This window comes from Ursus arctos, unplaced genomic scaffold, assembly GCF_023065955.2.
Source record: "Ursus arctos isolate Adak ecotype North America unplaced genomic scaffold, UrsArc2.0 scaffold_31, whole genome shotgun sequence".
Lineage (NCBI taxonomy): Eukaryota > Metazoa > Chordata > Mammalia > Carnivora > Ursidae > Ursus > Ursus arctos.
The window spans coordinates 7,122,332-7,148,984 of NW_026622997.1; the positions used below are offsets into that span (position 1 = coordinate 7,122,332).

General features: G+C 39.9%; 1 protein-coding gene across 2 annotated transcripts in view; it reads right to left on the minus strand.

Annotated features, from left to right (window-relative positions):
* GMDS (GDP-mannose 4,6-dehydratase) overlaps window positions 1-24,679 on the minus strand; it is a 596,567-nt gene extending 571,888 nt beyond the window's left edge. The window contains exon 1 of one of the 2 annotated variants that reach the window (XM_026511368.4): window positions 24,332-24,679. In XM_026511368.4, coding sequence (XP_026367153.1) covers window positions 24,332-24,433 — 102 coding nt within the window. In that variant the 5' untranslated portion in view covers window positions 24,434-24,679. The remainder of the gene's footprint in view (window positions 1-24,331) is intronic. The other variant, XM_057305018.1, reaches the window with a different exon arrangement.
* Window positions 24,680-26,653: the final 1,974 nt, after the last annotated feature.

The window sequence follows — 26,653 nt, forward strand, 5'->3', positions numbered from 1 at the left end:
TAAAACAACTTACCCTTGATTCCTGATGCCACTTCTGAAACAAACCACAACATTCTCTTTGCTTCTGAGCACTTCTCACCAAGAAATGTACTTACGCCACCCTAATCAAAACACAGCGACCTCAATCTACTCACATGCACTCTGTACTCTTAGGAGACTTCAAAACCTGGTTGTTCTCTTCCTGTCCACACCCTCACCCACCATCATATACTATCACTTTCCACCCCGGAATCATTTATGGATCTTACTGGCACACCATACAAATAAACCATTCTGCAGCCAGCCAAACAAGCACCACCAAAATCACACTGCAGAACAGGTCCCACAAGGACAGCACTGCTTCAGGCAGAGAGGGCAGCCTCAGCACCACTAGCACCCTGTGCAGGACTGCCTGCTCTTAACACTCAGGCCTGTCTGTGCCTGTCACCCTCCCTGATTTAGCTTCTTCCATAACCACACTCTCTTTTACTCCACTGGCTCCATTCTGACTGAAAAAAACCCGTTTCCCTTCTATCACGAAAAACAAAAAGCTTCACTGACCTGGATGCCCTCAATAGATAAGAAACTAGTTCTTCTCAACCAAATCTTACAAACTTGTAACCTACACCTGCAGTCCCCCACCTCTGACCCCACCTTGCAGTAATTCCATAATGTGATTGCTGCTGGCTTCTTAACTCTATTGAAAATTGCCAAATGATTTATTGTTACTAAAATCAAAAAGCCCTTTCTCAGCCCTAATTCTTCCTGACCTGCCATGAATCATCTGCAATACTAAGCCTCCTTATTCAAAATTCAGCTCTGCAATCCCACTCCAGGAAATATACCCAAGAGAATTAACAACAGGCGTCCAAACAGATCTTATACATGCAGCATTATTTACAGAAGCCACCTGTTTTCAAAAGGTGAAAACAGTTCAAATGTACTAGAATAGATGAGTGGATAAACAATATATAGTGTATCCATATAATGGACTATCACCCAGCCATAAAAAGGAATAGCATTCTGATTCAAGCTACAACATGGATGAACTGTGAAAACACTATGCCAAGTCAAAGAAGCCAAATACAAGAGGACACATGTTGTATGATCCATTAATATGCAATATTCAGAATAGGAAATCCATAGAGACAGAATGCAGGGCTGGAGAAGAGGAGAAAATACTTAATGGGTACTGGGTTTCCTTCTGGGGTGATAAAAATGTTCTGGAACTAGTAGTAATGGTTGCACAGCACTGTGAATGTATTGAATGTCACTAATGGTAAATTTTATGGTATCTGTGTTTTACCACCAACAACAAATACCTCTGTCCTCCTTCCCCCAGTTTCATCTTATCACTCTGTACCTGCTCTCTGTTCTCTCTCCCTCACTGCGTCTTCCCTCTCTTCTAATCCTGAGGTGTAAACATTTCTCCAACGTAGCCTTATTCCTTCTGTCTCCATATTCTCCCATTTGGAGAGACCATATCTATAGCCATAGCAATTCAACTGTCTAAGAAAATTATGACAGCAAGGTTGGCAAACTTTTTCAGTAGACAGTAAACATCTTAGGCTTTGCAAGCCACACGGTCTCTGTTGCAGCTATTCAACTCTATGTGGAAGCAGCCACAGACAGTAAGTAAAGAAATAGATGGGGTTGTGTTCCAGTGAAACTATTTACAAAAACAGGCAGCACCTGCCCTTGGCCCACAGACTGTCATTTGTCAACCCTCGCTCTACAGTATGACATATTGAACCCCTACATTCCCACTGCTCTTTTTATGCAGTAAATATTTCATCCAGGACTTCCACAAAAGAGATATTAACTCCAGATATCACTCAATAAATATGTACTGAGAGCCCATAATGTTCCAGGCACTGTGCTAGGGACACGGCAGTGAAATATATGTGCCCTCCTCAGGGACACAGACTAAATGAATGTCACTGGCACCAACCCCAGAAACAATTGCTTCTCCCCCAGTACCTCCAATCCAATCCAATTAGTAGCTAAGTCCTTTGATTCTCCTCTCACAATCTTGCTTACTGTCTCCTTCCTATCTACTGCATGCTGGCCTCATGTTAAGTGCTCAGTAAATATTTCTTGAGTGAATGAATAACTATTCCTTTAGTTCAAATTCTTATCTCCCCACACCTGTACTAAGAAAATAAGTGGTCCTTTTTCCTCTAGCTATCTTTCCAACTGTTTTGTCTATCGCCTCCTCTCCCAATCGATACCCTAAAACAAATTCTGTCCTATCACTTCTCTATTCAAAAACTTTTAATGGCTCCTTACTACTTAATGGATGAAGCTCAAACCCTAGGGTTTAACCTACAATGTTCACCATAATCTCGTCCATTCGATCTTGGTAGACTATCCTCCACTATTTTCATATGACCTCTACATGGCAATCAAATAATGTGATCAACATCCCTGGGACAAGTTTTATGCCTTCCTACCGACACCTTTGGCCATGCCCCTCTCCCCAGAAAAGTCTATCATCTCAAAGTCCTGCCATATTGTACAGTTCAGAAACACCTCCTCAGTGAGATTCTCCTTTACTTCCCCAACCATAGTCATGCCCCCTAGATAAGCATTAACACATATTTACACTGCTCATGTGGCTTTGATGCTACCCTGTCTTATAGCTAAAGCCTAGCACATTTAGCTGGGTCCTCTGCAAGGCTCTAAGCCAGGTGTCTCAGTCCCATCTAAAGCTTGAGTGGATCTAAGGATCTGCTCCATTTGTTGGCAGAATTCAATTATGGGCGGAATTCTAGAATCAAAGGCTTTAGATTTCTTGCTGGCTATCACCCAGAGACTCCCCTCATCTCCTCGATGTCACCCATAGTTCCCTGACAACATGTCCACTTGCATCCTCAAAGCCAACAAAGGACAATAATGTTTTTATATAACAATAATGAAGATGATGACAAAACAAATTTATCATTAGGAACATATTGGTAAAAATTTCATACACATCCTTACCACAAAGCTCAGTGATCAAATATTTATTTGCTGAAATGACACATTAACGCTCCTTGCTAGATTAAGTTCCTTGAAAACAGGGACATTTTGTATTCTCCATAATACCGAAGAAAGGAATATCTTACTTATCAGCAGAAGGCACTCAAATATATTTGTGGGAGGAACAAAACAGGGATGTTGACTCTCACCATTGTTATTTAACACAGTATCGGAAGTCCTAACCTCAGCAATCAGACAACAAAAAGAAATAAAAGGCATCCAAATCCACAGGGATGAAGTCAAACTTTCACTATTCACAGACATGATAATCTATGTAGAAAACCCGAAAGACTCCACCAAAAATTGCTAGAACTGATACACGAATTCAGTAAAGTTGCAGGATACAAAATCAACCTACACAAATCCATTACATTTTTATACACCAGCAGAAAGAGAAATCAAGGAATCCATCCCATTTACAATTGCACCAAAAACCATAAGATACCTAAGGAATAAACCTAATCAAAGAGGTAAAACTCTTTGAAGAATGTTCATAGAACACTTATGAAAGAAATTGAGGAAGACACAAATAAATGGAAAAATATTTTGTGCTCATGGATTAGAAGAATAAACATTGTTGGGGCGCCTGAGTGGCACAGCGGTTAAGCGTCTGCCTTCGGCTCCGGGCGTGATCCCGGCATTATGGGATCGAGCCCCACATCGGGCTCTTCCGCTATGAGCCTGCTTCTTCCTCTCCCACTCCCCCTGCTTGTGTTCCCTCTCTCGCTGGCTGTCTCTATTTCTGTCGAATAAATAAATAAAATCTTTAAAAAAAAAAAAAAAGAAGAATAAACATTGTTAAAATGTCTATACTACCCAAAGCAATCTATGCATTTAATGCAATCCCTACCAAAATACCACCAGCATTTTTCACAGAGCTAGAACAAACATTCCTAAAATTAGTATGAAACCACAAAAGACCCGGAACAGCCAAAGCAATCTTGAAAAAGAAAAGCAAAACTGGAAGCACCACAATTCCAGACTTCAAGCTATATCACGAAGCTGTAGTCATCAAGACAGTATGGTACTGGCACAAAAATAGACACAAAGATCAATGGAACAGAATAGAGAACCCAAAAATGGACCCTCAACTCTATGGTCAACTAATCTTCGACAAAGCAGGAAAGGATACCCAATGGGAAAAAGACAGTCTCTTCAACAAATGGTGCTGGGAAAACTGGACAGCTATATGCCAAAGACTGAAACTGGACCACTTTCTTATGCCATACATAAAAATAATTTCCAAATGGATGAACGACCTAGATGTGAGACCATTAAAATCCTAGCGAACACAGGCAGCAACCTCTTTGACCTTAGCTGTAGCAACTTCTTACTAGACATGTCTCTGGAGGCAAGGGAAACAAAAGCAAAAATGAACTTTTGGGACTTCATCAAGATAAAAACCTTCTGCACAGCAAAGGAAACAGTCGACAAAACCAAAAGACGACTGACAGAATGGAAGAAGATATTTGCAAATGACCTATCTGAAACAGGGTTAGAATCCAAAACCTATAAAGAACTTATCAAACTCAACACCCAATAAAACAAATCCAGTTAAAGAATGGGCAGAAGACATGAATAGGCATTTTTCCAAAGAAGACATACAGATGGATAACAGACACATGAAAAGATGCTCAACGTCACTCATCATCAGAGAAATACAAATCAAAACCACAATGAGATACCACCTCACATCTGTCAGAATGGCTAAAATCAACAGAGGAAACAAGAGGTGTTGGCGAGGATGTCGAGAAAGGGGAACCCTCTTGCACTGTTGATGGGAATGCAAACTTGTGCAATCACTCTGGCAAACAGTCTGGATGTTCTTCAAAAAGTAAAAATAGAACTATTCTAGGATTCAGTAATCACACTACACCATATTTACCCAAAGAAAACAAAAAAACACTAATTCAAAGGGATACATGCACCCCTATGTTTATAGCAGCATTATTTACAATAGCCAAGATAGGGAAACAGCCCAAGTGTCCATTGGTTGATGAATGGATAAAGAAGATGTGGAACACACACACACACACACACACAAACACACACACAGGAATATTACTCAGCCATAAAAAAAAAATGATATCTTGCCATCTGCAATGATGGAGCTAGGGTATATTATGCTAAGTGAAATGAGTCAGAGAAAAACAAGTATCATATGATTTCACTCATATGTGGATTCTAAGAAACAAAACAGATGAACTTGGCAGGGGGAAAGAGAGAGAGGCAAACCATAAAACAGATTCTTAACTGTAGGGAACAAACTGAGGGTTGATGGAGGGAGGTGGGCAGGGACATATGCTAAATGGGTGATGGGTATTAAGGAGGGTATTTGTGATGAGCACTGGGTGTCTACTTCTGAAATTAATACTACACTATATGTTAACTAACTAGCATTTAAATAAAAACTTGAAACAAAAAAAATACGTTAGATAGCTAAAAATACGCAAAAATATCCAAGCTGATGTAAATGAATAAAGGCTAGAACATAAAAAGGAGGGTAAAATTGAGGACAAATATACATAGGCAAAAGCAAGAGAGAAAAGAGAATTCCAGGTAAGTAAAAAGGAGGGAAAAACACATGATCTGTGTATTCGTTTCTTATTGCTGGTGTAATGAATTACCATAAAGCTAGCGGCTTAACACACATTCATTATCTTATAATTCAGTAAGTCAGAAGTCTGACATGGATATTAAAGGGCTAAAATCCAGGTGCCAGCAAGGCTCAGTTCCTTTCTGGAGGCTCTAGGGAGAATCTATCCCCTCGTTTTTCTCAGTTTCCAGAGGCTACACAGATTTCTTGGCTTATGGCCCATTCAAAGCTAGCGATGGCCGTCAAGTATTTCTCGCGATGCCAACTTTCTATTTCTGACACTTCTGTCCCCCTCCATCTCATTTAAGGACCCTCATGATTATATGTGACCCACACAGATAACCCAGGATAATCTCCCCATCTCAAGACTCTTAATTTAACCACATCTGCAAAGTCCCTTTTGGCAGGAGATGTAACATATTTACAGGATCCAGGGATTAAGACATGGACATCTTGAGTTGGGGGTATGGGGTGATACTCTACCTATCATAGTCTGTCTATGGAACACTAAAGAAAAATACCAGCCTACAGTAAAACACTGGTGACAGAAAGTAGAAGAAAATTAAATTAAATTAAATCAAATCAAATCAAATTAAATCTAGTAGACTGTAAAAATCCAAAAGACAGAGCCAAAAAGCCTGGAGTTAGGGGTGCCCTGGGTGGCTCAGTCAGTTAAGTTTCTGCCTTCAACACAGGTCATGATCCCACTGTCCTGAGATCGAGCCCCTGGTCAGGCTCCCTGCTCAGCGGGGAGTCTTCTTCTCCCTTTCCCTCTGCCCCTCCACCCTGCTCATGCACACATGCTCTCTTTCTCTCTCAAATAAATAAATAAAATCTTTTTAAAAAAATTTTTTTAAAAAGCCTGGAGTTATTGTGGTTGACAATCACTAGCCCCAAGACAATGGCAAGTCACTCGATCACTCTTAGTCTTGGTCATCACATCTGTAAAATGAGAGTAATACCGGCCCTGCAGGCCTCAGAGAATACTATTAAGAACAATGGAAACAATTTTTAAATGCTTTGAAAACAACAAATTAATATACAAATGTAGGTTTTTAAAACGAATATAGGAGTGAAGCAAAGTTACACAACAGCAGTTTGGAACGGTAAACTGCACTGCTTCATTTCAAAAGCCCCTTGATCTTGCTGAGCAATCATATGAGGCCCAACTTACTTAGAAAAAAGGATTCCTTGAGTGCAAAAATCAGATTCTTTAACAAAATATGCAAGTTGCTAGAATACATTCTGATGATAACATCAAAATTCACAAAAATCAAAACAAGACTTAGGGAACCTTTAAGAATATCTGAAAAGACCTAAGGTTTTCTGACCCTGAGGACAGGGCTTATTATCACACAATAGGCACTAGATAAACATTCTTATAAATGATAGGAGTAATCTCAAAATGAAGCTGAAAATATAAATTAGGTATGATTTTAAAATGAAGTAGGAGAAAGCACTAAAAATAATGAAAGAAATTTACTGTCACTCGTGAGTAAATAAAAATGAGCGATGGCATCTGTTCACATTGGGGCCCAATGAGGAAAAGAAGGTTCTAAGCTAACAAGACTTAGAATTATCCAGTTGGGATCAGAGTCAGTGGAATTATGGATGTGGGCTCTTCCCCAAGGTTGGAAAAATGTTCTTCTTTTTTTTAATTTATTTACGTAATCTCAATACCCAATGTGGGGCTCGAACTCATAACTGCATATCAAAAGCTGCATGCTCCTTCAACCAAGCCAGCCAGGTGCCCTGGAAAAATGTTCTTCTGAGGTAGGGTTCTTCAGGCCAACGGAGACAAATCTCTCAGATTAAATTTATTCAATGTTTCACCATACTACCCACTACTATACATAAAACAAAACATAAAATACATTCCCCAGGGGCAAGGCACATTCACCCACTCTAGGCTAAGCACCTAAGTCTAGGTTATCACTTTGTTCTTCAAGTAAAAAAGGTAAAAGACAGTGGGGATCCAAAACAAAATTCAAGCTTCCCACAGAGACCTATGGAGAAATAAGGAGAAAACGTCTATAAGTTGTCAAACTGGTGAGTTTCAGTTAACAGAGTAAACAACACTGGGAGGCAGTTTTTCATGGGTCTCATCTGTTTCTGCCTGTCTTATGAGCAGTGTTTGTTCAGTACTATCTTTTCAAGGATATTTGTAAAGTAGATAGCCTTTTAAGATGAACATATTCATTCCCTCTTTCTCGCTCTCTTTCTCAAGCAAAGAGAAGATTTCTTTGCTACCCAGAAAAATACTGTCTCCCACCTAAGCAAAGGTTGGGCAGCCCTCTTATAAAAGATCAGGGTTCCCCAACCTTAGGATTTCTCAACTGTGATGCATACCCAGTGCATTTGCAACATCTACCTAAACCTTTTTGCCCTCAGAGGCCTTGGGAGGGCAAGAGGATCTGATGCAAACAGAACTGCTACAAACATGAAGTTCACGCTGCCTCCTGTCCTATGAATAATAAAGTCCTTTGCCTCCGACCCAGGAGCATCATGTTTTCGGCACTCATCCGGGGAACTGTAGGAGGCTCACATTCTAGCCCACAAGCAGGATGAATCTCAGGCCTCTCTCAATTCCTGACAAAGTGTGGTTCCCATTTTTTCTCCTGTACTTGGTTCACTGCAACAGGAATATATGCCACCCTTGCAGGTCTCTTGCAATCAAAGATTACATTTTGAGAGATTTCACTTTAAGCTAAAATAAATATGCTTAGTTTTTCAACATTGGTCACCAAAAAAATACTATGATGGCCTACACATGTCTGTAAAATTCCAATTCATCATTTTTAAAGAACAAAAAAATACAGTTTAAGAAAAGGAATACTGGAAAAACAACTACTCTGTGAAAGGTTATCAAAATACAGCACTCTTCTAAGAAACACAGGAAATCATATTATAATAATTTTTTTTAAACAGTGATAGAAGTGCTTAATCCTACACCTAAAGGAGCCGGAGAAAGAACAGCAAATAAAGCCTAAACCCAGAAGAAGAAGAGAAATAATAAAAGATTAGAGCAGAAATCAATGAAATAGAAACCAAAAGAACAGTAGAACAGATCAACAAAACTAGGAGCTGGTTCTGTGAAGGAATTACTAAGACTGATAAACCCCTGGCCAGATTTATCAAAAAGAAAAGAGAAAGGACCCAAATAAATAAAATCATGAATGAAAGAGGAGAGATCACAACCAACACCGAAGAAATATAAACAATTATAAGAACATATTACAACCAACTATATGCTAACAAATTAGACAATCTGGAAGAAATGGATGCATTCCTAGAGACATATAAACTACCAAAACTGAACCAGGAAGAAAGAAAAAACCTGAACAAACCCATAATCAGCAAGGAAATTGAAGCAGTAACCAAAAATCTCCCAATAAACAAGAGCCCAGGGCCAGATGGCTTCCCAGATATAACAGAAGAATTAATACCTATTCTTCTGAAGCTATTTCAAAAAATCGAAATGGAAGGAAAACTTCCAAACTCTTTTTTATGAGGCCAGCATTACCTTGATCCCAAAACCAAAGATCCCAACAAAAAGGAGAATTATAGACCAATATCCCTGATGAACATGGATGCAAAAATTCTCACCAAAATAACAGCCAGTAGTATCCAACAGTACATTAAAAGGATTATTCACCACAACCAAGTGGGATTTATTCCTGGGCTGCAAGGTTGGTTCAACATCCACAAATCAATCAATGTGATACACTACATAAAAGAAAGAACAAGAACGATATGATACTCTTAACAGATGTAGAAAAAGCATTTGACAAAGTATAGCATCTTTTGATTGAAACTCTTCACAGTGTAGGGATAGAGGGCATATACCTCAGTATCATAAAAGCCATCTATGAAAAACCCAGCGAATATCATTCTCAATGGGGAAACACTGAGAGCTTATCCCCTAAGGTCAGGAACACAGTCCACTATCACCGCTGCTGTTCAACATAGTACTAGACGTCCTAGCCTCAGCAATCAGACAACAAAAAGAAATAAAAGGCATCTGAATCGGCAAAGGAGAAGTAAAACTCTCACTCTTTGCAGATACCATGATACTCTATGTGGAAAACCCAAAAGACTCCATCAAAAAATTGCTAGAGCTCATACAGGAATTCAGTAAATTGGCAAGATATAAAATCAATGCACAGAAATCGGTTGCATTTCTATACACCAACAATGAGACAGAAAAAAGAGAAATTAAGGAGTCGATCCCATTTACAATTACACCCAAAACCATAAGATACCTAGGAATAAACCTAACCAAAGAGGCAAAGGATCTGTACTCAGAAAACTATAGAATACTTATAAAAGAAATTGAGGAAGACACAAATAAATGGAAAAACGTTCCACGCTCATGGATTGGAAGAACAAACATTGTTAAAATATCTATGCTATCTAGAGCAATCTACACATTCAATGCAATCCTTATCAAAATACCATCAACTTTTTTCACAGAACTGGAACAAATAATCCTAAAATTTGTATGGAACCACGAAAGACCCCGAACAGCCAAAGGAATACTGAAAAAAAAAAAAAAAAAAAAAAAAAAACCAAAGCTGGTGGCATCACAATTCTGGACTTCAAGCTATATTACAAAGCTGTGATCATCAAGACGATATGGTACTGGCACAAAAACAGACACATAGATCAATGGAACAGAATAGCGAACCCAGAAATGGACCCTCTATGGTCAACTAATTTTCAACAAAGCAGGAAAGAACATCCAATGGAAAATAGACAGTCTTTTCAACAAATGGTGCTGGGAAAACTGAACAGCTACATGCAGAAGAATGAAACTGGACCATTTCCTTACACCACACACAAAAATAGACTCAAAATGGATGAAAGACCTAAATGTGAGACAGGAATCCATCAAAATCCTTGAGGAGAACATAGGCAGCAATGTCTTCGACCTCAGCCACAGCAACTTCTTGCTAGACACATCTCCAAAGGCAAGGGAAACAAAGGCAGAAATGAACTATTGGGACTTTATCAAGATAAAAAGCTTTTACACAGCAAAGGAAACAGTTAACAAAACCGAAAGACAACCGACAGAATGGGAGAAGATATTTGCAAATGACATATCAGATAAAGGGCTACTATCCAAAATCTATAAAGAACTTATCAAACTCAACACCCAACAAACAAATAGTCCAATCAAGAAATGGGCAGAAGACATGAACAGACATTTCTGCAAAGAAGACATCCAAATGGACAACAGACTCATGAAAAGGTGCTCCACATCACTTGGAACAGGGAAATACAAATCAAAACCACAATGAGATACCACCTCACACCAGTCAGAATGGCTAAAATTAACAAGCCAGGAAACGACATACATTGGCAAGGATACAGAGAAAGGGGAACCCTCCTACACTGGTGGTGGGAATGCAAGCTGGTGCAGCCACTCTGGAAAACAGTATAGAGGTTCCTCAAAAAATCGAAAATAGAACTATCCTACGACCCAGCAATTGCACTACTGGGTATTTACCCCAAAGATACAAATGTAGTGATCTGAAGGGGCACCTGCACTCCAATGTTTATAGCAGCAATGTCCACAATAGCCAAACTATGGAAAATAACCCAGATGTCCATTACAGATGAATGGATAAAGAAGATGTGGTATATACACAGAGCCATAAAAAATGAAATCTTATCATTTGCAACAAAGTAGATGGAACTAGAGGGTATTATGCTAAGTGAAATAAGTCAATCAGAGAAAGACAATTATCATATGATCTCACTAGTATGTAGAATTTAAAACACAAGGCAGAGGATCATAGGGGAAGAGAAGAAAAAAATGAAACAAGACAAAACCAGAGAGGGAAACAAACCACCCATAAGAGACTCTTAATTGCTGGAAGGGAGGGGGTAGAAGGATAGGGTGACTAGGTGATGGACACTGGGGAGGGTATGTGTTGTAATAAGCAATGGGTATTACGTAAGACTGATGAATCACAGACCTGTACCCCTGAAACAAATAATACATCATATGTTAATGAAAAAATAATAATCATCCAAAAAAAAATTATTGCTAGAGGTACAAACTCAAGGCTTTTTCACTCTGCATTAAGGAACATGCTTCCATTATATGGACTGAGCAATTCCCATCAGCATTATAATCAAACCCAATATTCAAGCATATAACATACAACCAAGCTCTCATGGCACAATTTTCAAGTGTAATTATGAAGTACAAACACTTTCTATAAATACTTAATAAGTCCTATTTTCTTCATCCTTGAAGTTAAAAATAAGTCATATGAAAGTCAGAGAAAGGATCCCCTAAAATTTACATGTAGTGAAATTCTTTAAAAGGCACAGCATGAACAGTCTGAAAAAGATAAGGCAAACACACCCTTCAGCAAAATCTCTTCATATAAAAATCATCTAACTTCAATTCTGTGTAACACAGTTCTATGTAACTGAGCACCAAAACAACATCCTAAAAGCAGTCATTTCAATGAATGGATTTCTATACACAATTGTGTTACTACTTATGGTAAGTCACAAGATTTGGCAGGAAAACCACTTACTGGCTTGCCAAAGGCTAAGTTTGGCACACTGATGCCCCACTGCCAAGAACATTACCGATAATTGGCTTCCTATCCCAGATGATTATCTTCCAAGTATGCTTCACTCAGTCACTCCCCATGTACTAAGCTCCTATGGAAATAGTTAATGGAACTGAGCACCTTGTTTCCAATTTATCTGGAAGTGTGGGATTCCCAAAATTCTTTATGGAAAGAAGAAAGGGACAACAAGCTGAAAGCTGGAGGAATCTTGCATAAGAACATGGTATTAGGAAAATTTAAATAGTAAGATAAATAAAGCAGGAGGGAGAGCTGAAGTATACTGGGATAACCCAGTTAACTTCAATCATGAAACTAAAAGGAAACATGTTAGTTTTGATACCAGACAAGTGGGAGCCACAGAAAATTCTGGGGGATGAGTAAGAGGACTGGTGACGAGCACCACAGAGGAGCATGGACACACCTAGGGCTTTCCCACTCCACAGCTGCTGTCCAGGTTGTTGTAAGAGACTATGTGGCCATGATCTCTCACCTGCATCCCAAGCTTATATTTTAAATAGCTTACAGGTTATTTGAACTCTAATGTCATGCTCTCACCTCAGATTCAAAAAGAAGAAAACTGAATTCACTATCTTCCCCAGAAAACTGGCTTTCTTTCCCCGTGGCTGCATTTCTGGCCACGGTAATTCCATCCAGCCAGTCTCCAAAATTAAAATAGCCTTGAGATCTCTAACTCCTACCTTTGTCACCACATTCGCTATACCTAACTGATCACAAAGTCATGTTCTCCCTTTGATTCCCTTTCTTTCTCCACAACCAATACTGTTTGCATCTATATCTTCATAATTAAAGAGGCTCCTAGCAGGACTTCCTGCCTCTGTTGTTTTGCTACTCAAATTCATTCTGTATTACCTACACCAAATGCATTCTCAAAACACTTCTCTATCCTTTCACACCTCCTGATCTTGAGGACTTATTACCCATAATAATTATAAATAATGAATTATTTATTTACATAATAAATAGCACTATCATTTCAGAAAGTGTGTGTTGGGCATTGTGTGAGGTATTATTATAATCATAATATGTAATTCACATATCAATTTGTAATGTGAGTATAATTAATTGTATTTTAAAAAGGAAACTAAGGTTCAAGTTTATTAAGTAACTCACTTACGGACACTCAGCCAGTAAATGGCAGACATTTCTAAAAGTACTTTTTTTTTTTATGTACTTTTTTTTAAAGCAGGATTTGAGCCCAGGTTTCAGACTTACCCAAGGCTGAGCTCTTTCTGTCACATCACAGTGTCTCTGTCTCCCCACCGCTTTATTTCATTAAATCCAAGCACCTCTGCTTTTGTTAAAAGCTGGAAATACAGCTTCTAAGATAGAAAAATGAGCATGAAAATACTAACATCTTTAACCATCCTTCACTGAATACAAGACTATACAAAAGAGTTCTATGTCAAAAAGAAGAAAAAGTAGTATATAGGTGGTCCTTAAGTAGCTCTACTTTCTACAAGAAGGCCTCACAACTAACCCTGTTAATACAACAGCATTTACGACCTGAAACTTCCAAGGTAATCGATGCTCAATAAATCTACTAAATTAATGATACTCCAGAGCATTTTTAAGGAACGATCTTCTTGTGATTCTGTGACTTATTTATTACTATCATACCACTTAAAATGCTGTAAAATTGCTTGTTGCTCACCAGACTATGAGCTCTTGAAGACAAAATCATGTCCACGTTCCTGGTGCCTATATCTCCAACACCCACCTCAACACAGAAGAAATCTCAGCAAGTATCTACTGGATGAATAAAACCTCAACTATTAAACCCTAAGCTCGAAATATAGATAATAAATAATGGGAATTTAAAAATCCCTCCTCATCAAAAAACCACTTCATTTCATATTACCTAGAAGGAAAGACAGCTCAGATTTTTCACTTTAACCTTACAAATTCTGACAAAATATAACTAATATATGAATCTCTTCTTAGTTTACACTTAATTATAAATTCACTGAGGTTAATAGTTCATTTTGCTTTTTAAAAAATTCTACTGGCCTTATCTTTAAACTGCTTAAAAATAAGATTTTCTTTACACATAATCAACTGTAACTTAGTGTTCGATCCTAAAGTCATAGCACTTTACACTCTGAACTGACTTAAGAAATGACCGAGTAATCTCTTCACAATAAGGATTAAGAAACAGAAAAAATTAAGGCTGTAAAATTAACTCATGTTAAAACCCAGCCTCTGATTGTCAGTTCCATGCTCTTTCCTCAGTTAATCAGTTACATGTAATGTAAAGGCATAAAAAACCTTTTCAAAACATAAAGAGTCTTTGACAAAGTAGGACAGTACCCAAGACATCTTTCTCATTTCAATTTTGCCAAACCTTTCCTACCAGGATCCCAATCACAATAAGGAAGATTCAAACGCAGTCCACTGCCCACAATCCTCTTACACAGGAAGATAAACCTGGCTCCCAGATCTGCTTACACTCTCAGTCTGTAAGACTTACTGATGTCAAATCTGTTGGCCTCCCAGTACTTTATAGCCTTGTGGTTGGTTCCAAATACTATGGAACTTTCTGCCCCTGGCTAATAGACTCCCCAGGTAAAACACAAGGTTATATATTAATACTCTCCTCATTGAACTTTCTTTCCTAGAATTCAAGTAATCTTTTCTTATCTTCTTGACACTGAAGAGAAGGTCCATTCTAGCAATGGGGCAAAGATCCCTATGATGTGCCAGGAATTATTTTCTATTTGGTAGAATTACTCTTCCAACCTGACAGCAAAGGTAAATAACTTGCCCAAAATCACGCAGCTCATAAGTAACTAATCAGAAATTCAAACCTAAGTTGGGCTAAAAATCTAACTCGTTCTCCTCCACTTGCTCCAACACAGAGCTCCAGCCTTCAGAGAGTTTGCAAGATTAGTCGTCAATATAGGCCCTCCAAAGAACTAATTAAAAATATGACCCACATGACACAGCTAATAAAATAAAATGAGATGCATCTAATGTAGTGATCGGTACAGGCTTATTTTACTACTATAATCCACCTCTCCACAACTGCAAAAAACTCTTGAATATGCTTTGTTTTTGAAACTTGATAAACAATTTATTTATCTCTCCTTAGAACTTATTTGTTGATACTAATTACAACTTCATAGAAAATAAAATTAATGGGATTTATATTTCAGATCTGACTTTGCGAACAATGACTGGAGTGACCTTTGGACAACCATATAGTTAACCTCCGTATTCCTTGGGGATAATAAGAAAACTGCATCACAGGAGGCTCTTCTGCTTCAGTAATAAATATAAACCATTTGAACAGTGCCCAGCACAAAGTAAATGCTCAACACGTGTTAATTATTGTAATTACTATAATTATCATCACCATCGTCACCATCTAGAACATTAATGTTACAATGTTAGCAAAACACGATGTTACCAGAACATTAATGTTATAAGAATGGTCGTTTTTGTCTTTAGGTTCACTGTTGTATCCCCAGTGCCTGACACATAATTGGCACTCAAACATTTCTTAAATGCATTACTTACGATTACTAGTACTTCTATTACTAAGTAGAGGATGACTCACACCAAAATATAATTGCCTCCAGGAGAAAAGATAAATTAAACATGAAAAAAATTGCTACCTGGAAATTTAAGAGATATGAAATAGAGAACTGCTAGTAGCCCAAATACAAGGCTACTGGAAGAGAGAAGAGGGGAGGCTACTCTCAAGTCAGGGAAACATCTATTCAGATTAAACTAACCTACCAGAAGAAAAGTCGAGTCAAATGTATTTGCTAAGATCATTTTGCAGGACAAAACATTTTCAGGCTTAGACCAGGCTTCTTTGTTCATAACAGGGTACAAGAATCTAGAATAGAGGACTTCTGAGTCTCCTAAAGAAAATCGAATTGGACCTTGACAGCAAGGACAAACCCGACCATACAGAAAGGAAAAGTAACATTAGAGAAAGAAAAAAAAAATGTATCCAAGGGCACAACAAGCAAACTGGGAGCTGTAACTCTCAGGTTGCAGGTAGAAGGAGGGAACAATTGTAGCAGCCATACAAGAAAGCAACTCAGCCTCTCACCTGCCTCTCTCCACCACTGAAAACTTGGACCATCCACGTGCTCATCAGAGCTTATGGGCAAGCTCTCCAGGCACAATTTTCATCCAGACAACCCATCACCCAAGTTGCAGGCCCAGGGACCTATCCATTTCTAAGGATCCTATTAATTGGCTACTGGCTCTCAGTCGTCCACTGGAAGAAGAAGGTTTATGGGCAGGGAGAAGCACTTTGCTCTAACCGTTTTCATCTTACTAAAAAATCCCTTAGAGAACTGAAAAGAACGATAGGGAAAAGAGCCACCAGAAGCTTTCAAAAGGCCTCAGAGAACATAGTGCTTCACCTCCATTCCCTACCCCATTCCAGACTTCTATTAAGACACACACATTAATAATGTTAACATGACCTAATGGGCATGGTAAGATACCAGTCAAAATATGTAACAGCCTTTAAAAACAACTTCTTGAGAGCTGTGAACTTCTGCAGTTTGTTGACAAACTGCCCAAGTGAGCTAGTCTGACGAGACAAGAGAGAAGGTCCTGAGAAAAAAACTACTCCATTAAGGGTTCTTAGGCAAGTATGAAATTCTCCAAGTCTCAGTTTCCTTGTTTGATATAAGGTGGACAGTAAAAATTTGTACCACCTGGGGTGAAATGAGATAATTTTTTTTAAAGATGTATTTATTTATTTTAGAAGTGGGGAGGGGCAGAGCGAGAGAGAGAGAGAGAAACGTAAGCAGACTCACGCTGAGCACAGAGCCCGATGCGGGGCTGGATCCTGTGACCCTGAGATCACCACCTGAGCCAAAACCAGGAGTCAGACACTTAACCAACTGCACCACTCAGGAGCCCCTAAATGAGATAATTTGTAGAAAGTGCTTGGTACACTACATTGCACACAATCATTCTATCAATGTCAGTAATTTTTTCTGTACCCTCACCCCAAATAATTATCTACTAAGTATTCAGAAGGCAAACATTCCGCCTCACTCCTTAAACCCAATTCGTAGCCAAATAATTCTCGTTTAGCGGTAACTTTTCAACAAAAGTTCAGGAGAGGCTGCTTCAAAGGACGGGCAAGTTAAGAACTCTATACCTCAAAGAGCCATTCAGGATCACAAGAACAATTAAGAGTATTTTCAGTTCATCTAGAAATCAAGTCAGTAACTAACAAAAGTCACACTCAATTTCAGCCTTGGGGTCCTGAAGCCAAACATGGGGGCGTGCAGCACTGGGTCTTCCAATGTCGTGAGCAGATAAGGTAGCACTCAATAAGTCTGGGGGCACTGCAGGCAAACTACCAGCTCAGGACAGTATGCAAACCTGAATGAACAGTGAACATCTAAGGTCTCTAAAGAATGTGTTGTCTGACATGAAAAGATGCTCAACATCACTCATCATCAGGGAAATGCATATCAAAACCACAATGAGATATCAACTCATACCTGTGAGAATGCCTAAAATCAAAAAGACAAGAAATAGCAAGTGTTGGCAAGGATGTGGAGAAAAAAGAACACTTACGCACTGTTGGTGCAAATGTAAATTGGTACAGCCACTGTGAAAACAGTGTGGAGGTTCTTCAAAATAGAAATACCATATGATCCAAAAATTCCACTATTGGGTATTTAGCCAAAGAAAACAAAGACACTAATTTGAAAAGATATATGGACCTCTATGTTTACTGCATCATTATTTACAATAGCCAAGATATGGAAGCAACCTAGTATCCACAAATAGACAAATAGATAAGGAAGATGTAGTGTACACACACACACACACACACACACACACACACAAATACATACAGGAATATTATGCAGCTATTAAAAAGGATGAGAGCTTACCATTCGCGACAGTGTGAATGGACCTAGAGAGTATATGCTAAGTGAAATAAGTCAGAGAAAGACAAATTCCATATGACTTCACTCTATGTGGAATCTGAAAAACAGAACAAATGAATAAACAAACAAAAAGCAGAATGAGACCTATAAATATAGGGAACTAAATGATGGTTGCTAGAGGGAAGGAGGTGGGAGGATAGGCAAAATGATTGAAGGGGAGTGGGAGATACACACTTCCAGTTATGAAATGAGTAAGTCCCAGGAATAAAAGGTACAGCAGGGAGAATATAGTCAAAGGTATTGTAATAGTGTTGTGTGATGACAGATGGTAGCTACGCTCAAGGTGAACACAGCATCAAATAGAGAAGTTTAATCACTGTTGTACATCTGAAACTAATGTAACATTGTGTATTAATTACACTCAAAAAAATTGAAAGACTACGTTGTCTAAAGTTAACCTCTTTCTTAGTCCCTATAATCTTGTTAATTTTCCTTTACAGATCCAATACTAAAGATTCCTATTTCATTACCCTAAGCCTCTCAATCTTTGCAGAGTGCAAATATTTTGTTAAAATAAGATGTTAAATGTTACACAAAGTTACTTTTACCTTACATATTGGAACAGATTTGATTACTTATTCAGATGTACATTATTCAACTTTCTAGAACACTACAACATACATTTTATTACTACATGTAGTTTTTACTCCAATTTTCCCAACTTAAAGCAGTCTCTCCTTCTTCTTAAGGGAAGACAGTATTAACGAGTCCTAAGACAACGATGGAAAGAGAAGAGTCTGGGGTTCTAATCCTAACACTACCATTAATTTGCTGTGTGACCTGGGGAAATCACACTTTCAGTCCTCTTTCTTCCCCTACATAATAATGGTAATTTAACTCCAGTTCTAAAGCCCCAACATGTATGCCAAAGGAGTATGTTTCAAATTTAGTAGTAAATATGAATACAAAAGCAGTAGGAAATCTATCTCACAAAACTGGACATGCTACCTTTTTTCCCGGAAATGAATATATCCCATGTCCTTTAAATCTTAAGTTATAACAAATCATTTCATCTCTTAAACTGCAATTTGTCTGTCAAGTATATACTATCCAATTCTGCCCACTACCCTGCTGAAAATGTGCTACTTCTACCTAACCAAAAAGGAACACATCATAACATTTTATTCTCATTTCTACAGTCATCTGCAATTTCCAGACAAGTCTTCTGTAAGACAATAAATATCAGTAACTGAAGATTAATTTACTCATCAAACATTTTGAGTACCTAACCTGTACCAGTTATACTAGACATAGGGGATAAATGATTAAGACACTTTTTTCCTATCCTCATGGAGTCACAATTCTGTAAAGACATAACACATGTGCCATCACTCCCTTTCCCAGGCAGACATCACTAACCAAGCATGGGCCTCTCCCTTTAACTGGAAAAAGCCTCGGCTCCAGGATTCCAGGTAGCCATTCCCAATCAAATGGCCTAGTTTTATTAGACCACATCTCAATTCACTAAATCTCCATCTACATAAGTGATGATACTCATACATATATTGGAATGTAGAAATTAGTGGGAAACTGAATATGGATTAGAAAGTAAAACCAAAAGAGGTAATGTCCCAGTTATCTACTATAGTTCAATTGAAGCATTATTTAAAAGGGGTTAAGGAAAACTGTGGGAAGAATGGTACTGCCTGCCAATTCTCAATTTTCTAATATGCTAAATTAACTCTTAAATGAAGAATATGAAGCCTGCAAGAGCCACCTGAGCCTAGGAAATTAGGTCATCCATTTTACATGTTTTCTTTAAAGACCAAAAACTAATAGAAGTAGTGAAAGTTAAAAATAAGGCCATAAAAATGGCTTAAAGAATCTGACCTTGATAACTCAAAGTATCCATCTCTTTCATCTTTGGAAAACTTACCAAAAGTCTGCTGTCTTCCAACCAGTGACAAGTTAACTCTTCTTGACTCTAACTATTTAAAGATACACGCTTTGTCTTCCATGTGTCATGATGCAGAAATCTGGAGCATCGAACTGGTACTTGCTTAAATGTTTGGCCAGATCTAAACCTCTTTAAGGAAAATCTAGGCCAACTTACAGGTAAGAAGGACCTCACCACGTCAAATACTTCCACTTTTAAAACAGCAATATTAACCGTACAATCAACACCCCTGACAAAGTAATCTACAGTTACAACCTGCCTGCTCTCTTGGCAGAGACCAGCTTGAAATAACAGATATTAGAAAAATATCTGTTTAAAAGAGGGAAAAATCCACAAACACTAACCATTCAATTATCTAAGTCTCTATCTACCAAAAACTGTGCTTTTGCCATCCATTAGGGAGTAATAAAAGTATCCTAGGGAGATGACTGTCTTCTTTAAAAAACTACTATCAAGCATATTGTGCATTATGTTGTTCTGTTGTTTAAAGGTATTTCTCTAAGAGTGTAGTACTAATAAAATTTTGACTCACCTATCCACTTCATCTTGACTCGCAGAAAAGTCAAAGCTGAATTTTATGTCGACCTTGACAGCAGCTATCCTTAGCTTTGGGTTTTGGTACACACCTCCACCTTTTCTATTGCTTTCACTGCAGACTCCTATTTTTTTGGTTTGGAGTTATTGGTTGTTTTTTGTTGGGTTGTTTTTTTTTTTTCATTCTTTTTATGATGGTCCAACTATGTGTTTTTTATTGATGCCACTTCAGAAACTTTTTGGAAATGAGCAAGAGGTATAAATAATTTAATAAATTAAATTCCCTTCATTATTATTACAGTGTCCTCACTGTCCCCAAAACTGTCCCCTTCCCTTCACTCCTCTGCATGCTGTTCAACCCAACACAGTCCCTGCTATTTCTATCATTCAATGACTTCTCCCAGAATTCTGAGGTTGCATAAACCGTTGGCTCCTAACATACTTTTACAATACTACTTCACTACTTGTACAATACAAGTTCACTACTTCACTACCACACTTGAACAACACTTTTTTCATGTGCATAGTCTTAAGTTCCTCAAAGACTATAAGATCCTAGTGGGCAATGAGTACATCTTACATATCGTTATATTCCCACCAGCATTAAAACAAGCCTGTACTCTGCAGAAACAGAGTAAAGCTGTGTTGTTAATAAGAAAAGTCAACATTTTTGAAAGCCCACTAAGCAAAACTATGGGGCAATAATATGCTGAGAGGTTTCTATCTTAAAGCAGTTTACAAACCAAAGAACTAAGATATGCTAATTACCTATACACCCAAAAGAGATTGCATATGTGTAAATACAAAGAAAGTTCCTGCAATGACTGCTTTTGGCAGGGTTAGTCAGAGTATACAGAAGCCTTTAGTTGAGTGGAAAGGAGTAAGACCTGTGAGGGCATTCAGCCACAAAATGACTCCGATGGGATACAAAGAGATAGTATCCAAAGAAAAGCAAAAACAGTTGCATATCTGTAGTAAAGAACCACAAGCACATTAAGACAGTGGAGGTGAGCTCTAGGGATGGCTGGTAGAGGGCCTAGGGGCAGCAAAGCCAAACCTGAGCCTGGTTTTCTGTAAGGTGATTTAATAAGATAAAAACTTTAGAAAATGATTCACAATTACTGTATCAAGAATAGACAGGAGAGAGAAAGCTAGTATATGAAGCCTGACAGTAAATACTAGAGATGCATAGCAGACAGGGCACCATGGCTATCTGCACTCATTCTCAAGTGGGAATTTGGGACAACCCATTTAACACCGCCATCATAGCACAACCGCCATGAATACCATGAGGGCAATGGTGAATACCTCACCTTCTTGAATCTGCAACCTCTTCTTAGAGTAAAACAATCTCTTTCTTTCTCTCTCTCTCACACACACACACACAAAGCTGTATTTTAATGTGTGTAGGTTACCACAGAAGCAGCATCAACAAAATTACTCTAAGCAACTCCCTAGTTCAAATCTCAGCTCTGACACTCATTGGGTGTGCACGCCCAGGGAACATACTTACTTCACCTTACTTACCCAGGTATAAATTGGGAATAAAAATTGTACCTGCCTCTAAGGTAGGGATATATAAAATGTTTAGCAGAATGAGTAGCTCAGTAAGCTCTCACCAAATATTATTTTAAAAATGGACAATAATGTATGGATTTTCAGACCTCTTGTATTAACTTCACAGTCCTCTGGAGATCCTTGATACCCAGGTTAGGAGTCACTGTCCTAGAAGATAAACGCAAAGCATAGCAGAGCAGTAAATTCCATTAGCAAGGATTTATGTGCAGCTACAGAGTTCAACACTGTGCCAGGGGTATAGAAGCCAACACAAGAACCCAACATGGAAAGGGACAATGAGGAGGGTAAATGTGAGAGGAAAGAGGAAAATATTGGTGCTAAAGGTAAAAGGAGGCTGAAACTCAAGGAGTTTAAAGTTGGAAATGAAGTGGTGAGCCAAAAATGTCTGGTTAGGGTATAGCACGCTGAACATGTGCTCAAGGAAGACTCCCCTGTAGCAGCCTATTGGACAAACTACAATGGGGGCCACTTCTGCCATCTCCCTTGCCACTCAGTACCAACCAGGTGACTGTGTTCAAAGCTCTGAACAGGGTTCCATTTCTAACCTGCACCGACTGATAGTCCTGGTCACTTAAATTGGTATAAGTCATACCAACAGAGTTACATTAACAGCTTAACTAATTTCTTAATGATACTAAAAAAAATCTCTATCTTCAAGAGTTCATATAAGCTTAGTAAATGTTTGAGCTTCAGATCCAGTCCAAGAAATTGGAAAAAGGGCAACCATCTACAGAAGAGTCCTCAGCATTAGAAAAAAAAGTATGTAGGCCGTGACCTGAAAGCATATAGGCCCTTGCCTAAATTTAATGGTTTACTTCCTCAATCTCAAATCCTTGTTCCTGCCAACCTCCTCCACCAGTTTTCAAACAGTTGTTTATTGTAATTACCTTAAACAAAGTAAGATGAATAACCAGAAACTAATTAGATATCCGGTAGTTAAAACTGTCTAGCATTCTTGGACTCTACATCTGGCCAATGCCAATTTCTCTTCTAATGCTAGAGTGCTTTGAGAGCAGAGTTTGAATCCCAACTAGTCACTTCTATTTGTCTGACTTCAGACAAATCAAACTCCCATGCCTAACTTTCCTCATAGGTAAAGTGGAGGTATTAAAAAAAAAAAAAAAGTATCCCTTCAAAAAGTACTTGTAAAAACTAAATGAGTTAATATCAGTCAAGTGACATAATATAATAAGCACAATATTTATTAGCTATTATTATCATCTCCATTACAGAGTAATATTAGCCACTACCAAGAGATCTCCAGGGGCACACATATAACACTTGGTCTACAAAAATAATGAGTAAAATCATTCCATCACCAATGAATCTAAAGCAGCACAGCTAGTTACAGTGGTGAGGTCCTACCTGTTGCAATGTCTCTAAGAGAGGCCTGTCAGGAAACAGCCATGCTCAGTCTGCACATGGGGTTCCAACATGCAGGACAGCTCCTCATGATTACATCACTTAAGGAACTCCTTTTGTTTGGAAATAAAACCCTAGCCTAACTTTGGACCAGTCTGTCAGATACATTTCAAATGTACTAACATGAATCTCGGGATTTGGTGTGTTTAAAAAGTTTCTGTGAGGTGTGCTTTTTAAACGAAAAGTATTTCCTGGTCTATGACTCCTCGGCACTTTCTTTTAATTTGTTTTTTCTGTCTGGAAATCTGGCGAGGGGAAACCAAAACAGCAAGAACTCCCCTGCTTCCCAAGCATTAGCAGGTAAGCGGCCTTGGCCCTTACACGGAAATACAGCCAAGTTGACCACACACACACACACACACACACACACACACACAAAACCAGTCCTTCTCCCTCCCCCTGCACTGGGATCTGCAAAGAACTAACTTGGAAGTGCACCCTAGAGGGCTTGGAGCAACAAGCACTGCAGTCGCCGGCTGGACAGGTGAGAGAGGGTAGTCTTGCTCAGGTGTGAGGACCACATCCCACGTAGAATACAAGCTCCCATGCCCCAAGGGAAGCCTAGAAGCACTCCATGCATTCAGCACACTCCCCACAAGACACATCTTGTCACCGACCTCTAGGACAAGCCACATCGGAAACCTTCCGGGATGCCCAGAAGGCTGTTCCTGGAAACGCAGGGAGCCGCGAGCGCGGGACGCACACGTGCCCCAGCAGCAGCAGGCCCGGCTCGAACCCCCGCCTCGGCACTCACCTGGCCCGTGATGCCAGTGATGAGCGCCACTTTCCTGGGCTTGCCCATCTCTCCGTCCCCGGAGCCCCGCGCGCTGGGGCAGCGTACCGCCGCGTGTGCCATGTCGCTACCGGCGTGTGGCGGAGGGCTGGGCGGAGCGGAGGCCAGTGGAGCAGAGGCAGCGGCGCCGAAGGGACGTGGGGGTGTGCCTGAACACAAGCCTCTGCGCCCAGGCTGCAAGGAAGGAGCGCACCGCGCGGCCAGCCGCCACAATCTGACAGAGGCGCTCGGGAGGCCGGGCAGGGACGGCCGGGGGCGGGCCGAGGCGGGCCCCACTGCGGGGCGGCGGGGCAGCGGCCTGGCTGGCGCCGCGTCATTCGCGTCAGCCCGCGACGCTCCCGTGGCGCCCGCGGCAGGCCCCGCCCCCCGCCGACGGCCGCCGCGCCACGCCACGCCTCCTCCGCCGCTGGCCGTGTGGGCAGGGAGGGGCGCCGGAGGGGCGGGCTTGCCGCCGGGCTCTGCCGCCTTTGGCCGGGGCTGTTACGCAGCTTCAGGAAAAGAAATGTTAACCCGGTCCGTACGCCCGGCAAGTGCCTTGGCAAGGCCTGGCGTGGAGGGGGCGGGTCGGCGGCGGCCTGGACTTCACCATCTTACGGTTCTTGGAACCCCTGTCTCCTGTCCTCCGCCCTTCTGGATCTCCCAGGAATGCTAATAGTACCTGAGAATGCTGAGAGGAAGTATGGGCTGACCTTTTCATTAGGAGAAAGCTTCGAATGCCAAATCTAGGCGGCCCCAGGCCTGGGTCATCAGCTTTGATAAATGATTACTGGAAACCTATCTCAATGCCTTTTGATGAGTTTGGTTTTATGTTTCCTGAGGGGCACTAGCGTTACAAGGGGGCCCTAAATAGGGTCACGGATGTAGGGAATGACTAACCTCACCTGTAGCCTGGCTTTCTGGCTCTTCTTACGTGTCCCTGAAGCTTGGCACCAGGCACAAGGTTCCAAGTAACTAGATTCAAAGTATTCTAGTTCAGAGGACTGGCAGAGCACAAGAAAGCCTGGCCTCACTCACGTGCAGCTTAAGGAAATGTTGAAAAGACTGCAGGGTCGGATAAACCTGGACATGGCCAATTTCAAAAAAAGTAAATCAAATGCAAGGTGGGGTCCTAACCTAATGTCTCCTGAACTGGCTTCCATGTGGCAGCTGCACGTTGGGCAGAGAGAAGGCCAGAGGTGACTCACTGGGAGGATGGCAGGTGTGTGTACCTAAGGAGTTGGCCGGAATCCATGGAAGAGACAAAAACTTCCCTATTTCCACTGCTCTGTTAATATGTACATTTTCCTCTCTGCAGTAGATCACCTCAGATTATTACTTCATGTCACAAATTGAGTGACTAGGAAATTGCCCCACCTATCATGCAAGTTGTTACAGACCTCAAATCCCCAAATCAGAAAAACAAGATTAAGTTAAAAATCTTTTTGTCCCCTAAGCTTCTCAGGAATACTCCTTAGCTTTATATATATAGACTTGTCTTTTGTTTCACACCTTAGCTCTCATTTATCCTTTCCATACAGAGAATGACTGAATAAATGTGTATTATATGTAGTAGCAGAAAGCTGTGGGCGCCTGGGTGGCTCAGTCAGTGAAGCATCTGCCTTCAGCTCAGGTCATGATCTCAGGGTCCTAAGATGGAGCCTGGCATCAGGCTCCCTGCTCACCAGGGAGTCTGCTTCTCCCTCTGCCTCTGCTCCTCCCCCACCCCTCCTCGCCAACTCTCATGCTCTTGCATGCTCTCTCTATCTCAAATAAATAAAAAATATTTAAATAAATAAGTAAAAATTTTTAAGAGTAGCAGAAGGGTGCCTCTGAATGGTAAATAAAGAGGCCCTAATGCAGAGGATGGTGAACACTCTCATTTAGGGGAACTCACTGTGCACAAGAAATGTCTTAGAAATCTACTAGATTATCATAAAAACTTATGTTTGTTTTAACATAAATATGATTTGAATTAATTTTCAGATACATTATTTAACATTTTCCCAAAAATTCTGGGAAAACTGGTTACTGAGAGAGGTCATACCAACTTTATCCTGCAGCTGTGAGACCTCCTATCATACTACTGAATACCGGACATTTGCCTTTCCTAGTAAGAAGTATGACAGTAGAAGACCCATAGAAAGAAAACTGATGATATTGCAGGGCCTGTAAATAAAATAATTCCAAATTGTTGAGGGAAATGGTGGTTCTGAGATACAGTGGAAGGTTGAGAAAAAATGAAGGCTATTTCTCTAGAAAACTTCTCTGAAGAAAGGCAATAGGGCCACGTATTGGTTTGCCAGA